This window comes from Penaeus japonicus, unplaced genomic scaffold (genome assembly GCF_977035675.1).
Source record: "Penaeus japonicus unplaced genomic scaffold, GWHDUDI00000001_assembly GWHDUDI00000013, whole genome shotgun sequence".
Classification (NCBI taxonomy): domain Eukaryota; kingdom Metazoa; phylum Arthropoda; class Malacostraca; order Decapoda; family Penaeidae; genus Penaeus; species Penaeus japonicus.
This window is the reverse complement of record NW_028234415.1, coordinates 18715922-18720921: the sequence shown is the minus strand read 5'-3', so window position 1 is coordinate 18720921 and position 5000 is coordinate 18715922. Positions and strand designations below refer to the sequence as shown.

The window sequence follows — 5000 nt, the reverse complement described above, 5'->3', positions numbered from 1 at the left end:
ATGACGGTGTGTCTTATCTCTCTTTTGTTTCTGTCTTTTTTTTTCTTTTTTTTTACACTGTTTAGATCCATGTATATCTTTGTCATCTTATATCATTTGGATTTTATATCTCTCGTTAAGTTCCCTGCAGTTTTATCATTACCATACCTAATGATAGTGGCTGTATTTATACTACCGTTATTAATAATACTATGATTCCAATATAATATGGTTCCAGTAATGGCGAATAATGGCGAATAATTAAAAATAAGAGATAACAATACACGCATAACAATAATAAAAATAAACGACGTATGACATCTAAAAGATACTGACTCCATTCTCAGTTCTTCGACGAAATGTACAACGACTACAATGGTCGTGATTTCTGTGGTTATTACGACTTCCTGAAGCCTGGCCTCTTCATCGGCAACCCTGAGCTTATTAAGAGTATCCTCGTCAAGGACTTCGAACACTTCAGCGACCGCAGGACTTTCGATCTGGGAAAGGTACACAATCCTTTGATGTCTGTGGTTGTAGTTGGTGAATTTTTTGTTCTTGTTTCATTATTGGTTTGGTGTTTTGGGTGAATTTTGTTTTTATTCTGTTGTTATGATTAGTGTTCATTTCGTCTTATTCTTCTTTATTTTTTGTTTGTTCTGTTAACACGAATTCAAGCTGTTTTACTTACATTTCTGTACGAATGGAAGCGCGCTTACCTATCACCGCGGGTATCCAAATTTTGTATCTATTCATTATCAATATTATTATCATTATTATTAATATCATCAGTAAATCATTAATGTTAATGTTATTGTTAGTATTATTATTGCTATTATTAATATTATTATTATTATTATTATTACCACTATCATTATTATTGCTATTACCATCATCATTATCCTTATTATTGCTATTACCATCATCATTATCCTTATTATTGCTATTACCATCATCCTTATCCTTATTATTGCTACCACCATCATCAACATCCTTATTACCCTCACTCATAATCATTATTCCAATCTAACACCCTTAAGCCTACCCCCCTGTTCATAAGGTCATCCCCCTCCCATCCTCAGGTCAACCCTATAGCCAACGACATGCTGACCAACGCCACGGGAGCTCACTGGCGCCTGATCAGGAGTGTCGTGTCCCCGGCCTTCACAGCCACTAAGACCCGTCGGCTCCTCCCCCTGATGGCGCAGAGGGCGGCCCACCTCACGCGGCTGGCGATGGAGGAGGCCACGAAGGGACCCGTCGAGGTAGGTGTTCTTAGTCTTCTTTTCTGAGGTCCGATGAGGTTCTTCTTGTTGGTTTGGGGGATGGAGAGGTACTGGAGGTTATGTGGGTGGAGGTTGTGTGGGTGGAGGTTGTGTGGGTGGAGGTTATGTGGGTGGAGGTTATGTGGGTGGAGGTTGTGTGGGTGGAGGTTGTGTGGGTGGAGGTTATGTGGGTGGAGGTTGTGTGGGTGGAGGTTATGTGGGTGGAGGTTGTGTGGGTGGAGGTTGTGTGGGTGGAGGTTATGTGGGTGGAAGTTATGTGGGTGGGACGTTATGTGGGTGGAGGTTATGTGGGTGGAGGTTATGTGGGTGTGGGAATAGGTTTCTTGTGCATTCTGAGGGATACGCGCTCAGTGGACATTCATGGTGTTTGTTTGTGTGTGTGTGTGTGTGTGTGTGTGTGTGTGTGTGTGTGTGTGTGTGTGTGTGTGTGTGTGTGTGTGTGTGTGTGTGTGTGTGTGTGTGTGTGTGTGTGTGTGTGTGTGTGTGTGTGTGTGTGTGTGTGTGTGTGTGTGTGTGTGTGTGTGTGTGTGTGTGTGTGTGTGTGTGTGTGTGTGTGTGTGTGTGTGTGTGTGTGTGTGTGTGTGTGTGTGTGTGTGTGTGTGTGTGTGTGTGTGTGTGTGTGTGTGTGTGTGTGTGTGTGTGTGTGTGCGTGTGTGTATGTACGCATGTCTTTCTGAAAGTCATCCGTAAGGATATCTCAAGCGTCCACCTTCCCCCCCCCAGGCACGGGCTCTCTGCGGCCGCTACACCATGGACAGCATAGCCTCGTGCGCCTTCGGGATCGAGTGCGAGGCGCTGAGCTCCGACGCTGCCGCCTTCCCCAAGATGGCCGCCAAGATCTTTCAACTGTCTCCCGCCAGGGCTCTTAAGGTTGGTTGTCGCTTGCTCTTTCGGGTTAACGACATTGCCAGGTGGTCGGTCTGGTTGTCTTGCAGAGTCAACATTAGGTTGCATATACCAATCGCGCATCAGGGGGTTTCGGGTTGTTGAGTTGCGCTGATAGCATCCATTTTTATTTTTTTATTTTTATTTTATTTTTTATAGGAAATTGATCTCGCGTCCCACATTGTAGCTGAGATAGATCAGATAAAGATACGTGTAGCCTCATGTAGATACTAAACGACATAAACAGCTTCGGCAATAAATATTCTTCCTCTTTCTTATATTCCCCCTACATTCCATAAGAAACTCAACAGTATAAACACCTCTTTAGTATTCATATTCCTCCTCCCTTAAGTAGCCCCAACACCACATGTTATCCCACGGCATACACTCCTCTTGCTATAAATATTCCTCCTCTCTCTTATATTACTAACATTCCTCCTTCTGCTTCAAGATTGTGACCCTCCTCGTGGCGCCAAAACTTGCCCAGGTCGTGCACAAACTGGGCATCGACTTTACCAGCCCCGAGTTCCACTTCTTCAGGCACGTGGTGAGTCACACGCTGCGCATGCGCGAGGAGAGCGGCATTCGCAGGGGGGACTTTCTCGACCTCATGATGGAGACGAAAGCCAACGGAAAAGAAGGTACGGGGTCCGGTTTTTTTGGCGGAAATGTGATTGATTTACGTGTTTGTTTGTTTTTTTTCTTCCTTTTTTTCTAATATCTTTTTTTTCTTTCTTTTCTCTTCCTTTGTTTCTTCTATCTTCTCTTTTTTCTTTCTTTTTTCTTTCTTTCTTATAACTTCTTTCTTCTTTATTTTTTCTTCCTCTCTTTCTTTCTTGTATCTTCTCATTTTCCTTTATTTTTTTCTTCCTTTCTTTCTTTCTTGTATCTTCTCCTTTTTCTTTATTTTTTGTTCCTCTCTTTCTTTCTTGTTTCTTCTCTTTTTATTCTTTGTGTGTTTTTTTCAGCGTTTATTATAGATCTGAAGAGAATTAAATCCACGATTTTAATGTCTTGGAAGTGACAGAAATACACGGATAAGAAAGAGATATATAATTTCTATGTATGTATATAGATTGTAAAGAGTTATACAAACAGACAAAGATATAAATATGTCTAAAAGTATAGAACAGATATATCCCTTTTTGTTAATATCATTTCCGACATTTTCCGATGTGCTCGTATCCCCCCCACCAAAAAAGGGAAAAAAATAGATTTAAAATACCTTCGAAGAAGACTTAGAAATAAAAAGAATTAACATTTATAACTTGAACCTCGTCCGCCGTGCTCAAGCTAAAGTGATAATAGTCTCTAACCAATACGAAAGATAAGGAAAGGGCTTTTAATCATTAATTCATTGGCTCAAAGAGATAGCTTTTTATTTTTTACTTTTATATCTTTCGTATCACACTTGCTGGGCGGCTGTTGATGAGAGTGTCTGTCTTATCAAGATTCAGCACTGACAGGGATTTTTAGATATTTGTGGTACTAAAGCTGATGATTATTTTGGTAGTAGTGATGATAGTCGTAGTTGTAGTTGTCATCATAATCTTTATTGTTATTGTTGTTATTATTGTTATCATTATTATGATCATGCTTGTGATAATGATAATGATCATGTTAGTTATTATTATTGTTATAGTTATTGTTATAATGATAATAATAATGATTATAATAATAATGATAATCATAATGATTATAATAATAATGATAATAATAATGATTATAATAATAATGATAATAATAATAATAATAATTATTATTATTATTATTATTATTATTATTATTATTATTATCATTATCATTATTGTTCTTGTTATCATCACTGTTGCTGTTATAATTATTTTTATTAATATCATCATTATATTACAATTATTGTTGTTGCTGTCATCATCATCATCATCATTTTAGTGATATTAGTCATGATCATGATCATGAAAATGATAATGACAATGATACTGATAGCGATGACGATATTGATAACGGTAATGATAAAATAATTCTTCCAACACCCATAGGCCATTTTTTACCCCACTTCCAACACCCAAAGGCCATTTTTTACCCCACTTCCAACACCCATAGGCAATTTCCCCCACTTCCAACACCCATAGGCCATTTTTTACCCCACTTCCAACACCCCTACTAACACTCCGACCCTCTGCCAACAGGACTATCAGACAACACCATGGCGGCACAGGCGATCCTTTTCCTTCTAGCTGGTTATGACAACACTGCCAACACCCTGTCGTTGGCACTCTACCTCCTAGCACACCACCCGGAAGCCCAAGCCACGCTAAGGAGAGAACTGGCCTTCGCTAAATTAAGGTTAGCAGGACTCTGGTTTTGCCGCCATTTTGGAATTTGCGGATGGCGGGTTTCTTTTGTTTGGAGATGTGTTGTTGTTGTTGTTGTTATAATTATTGATGTTATCAATATTATAATTATTGTTCTTAATGTTATTGTTTATGTTATGAGTATCATTATTATGTTATGTAGTAGTATTATTATTATTATATTACCATAACCCATTTATTATTCATCATCATCATCATCATTGTTATTATTATTATTGTCATTATCATTATTAGTATTATCATAATCATTATTTTGACTGTCGTTATTATTATTATCATTATTATTTTAATAATAATCATTATTATTTTAATAATAATCATTATTATCATTATTTTGTTTATTATTATAATCATTATTATTGTTATTATCATTACCATTATTATTATGATGATAATCATTATTATCATTATTTTGTTTATTATTATTATCATTATTATTCTAATAATAATCATTATCATTATTATTCTAATAATAATCATTATCATTATTATTCTA

The 5000-nt window shown here is 37.4% G+C and overlaps 1 protein-coding gene across 1 annotated transcript in view; it reads left to right on the top strand.

Annotated features, from left to right (window-relative positions):
- The window catches only part of LOC122247248 (putative cytochrome P450 6a13), a 19503-nt gene that overhangs the window by 4129 nt on the left and 10374 nt on the right, over positions 1 to 5000 (top strand). Inside the window, exons 2-7 of the mRNA XM_086542909.1 lie at positions 1 to 6; positions 327 to 488; positions 1062 to 1244; positions 1989 to 2135; positions 2602 to 2791; positions 4319 to 4475. The exon at positions 1 to 6 is cut by the window's left edge and continues 252 nt beyond it. Of these exons, the coding sequence (XP_086399035.1) occupies positions 1 to 6; positions 327 to 488; positions 1062 to 1244; positions 1989 to 2135; positions 2602 to 2791; positions 4319 to 4475 (845 nt within the window). The remainder of the gene's footprint in view (positions 7 to 326; positions 489 to 1061; positions 1245 to 1988; positions 2136 to 2601; positions 2792 to 4318; positions 4476 to 5000) is intronic.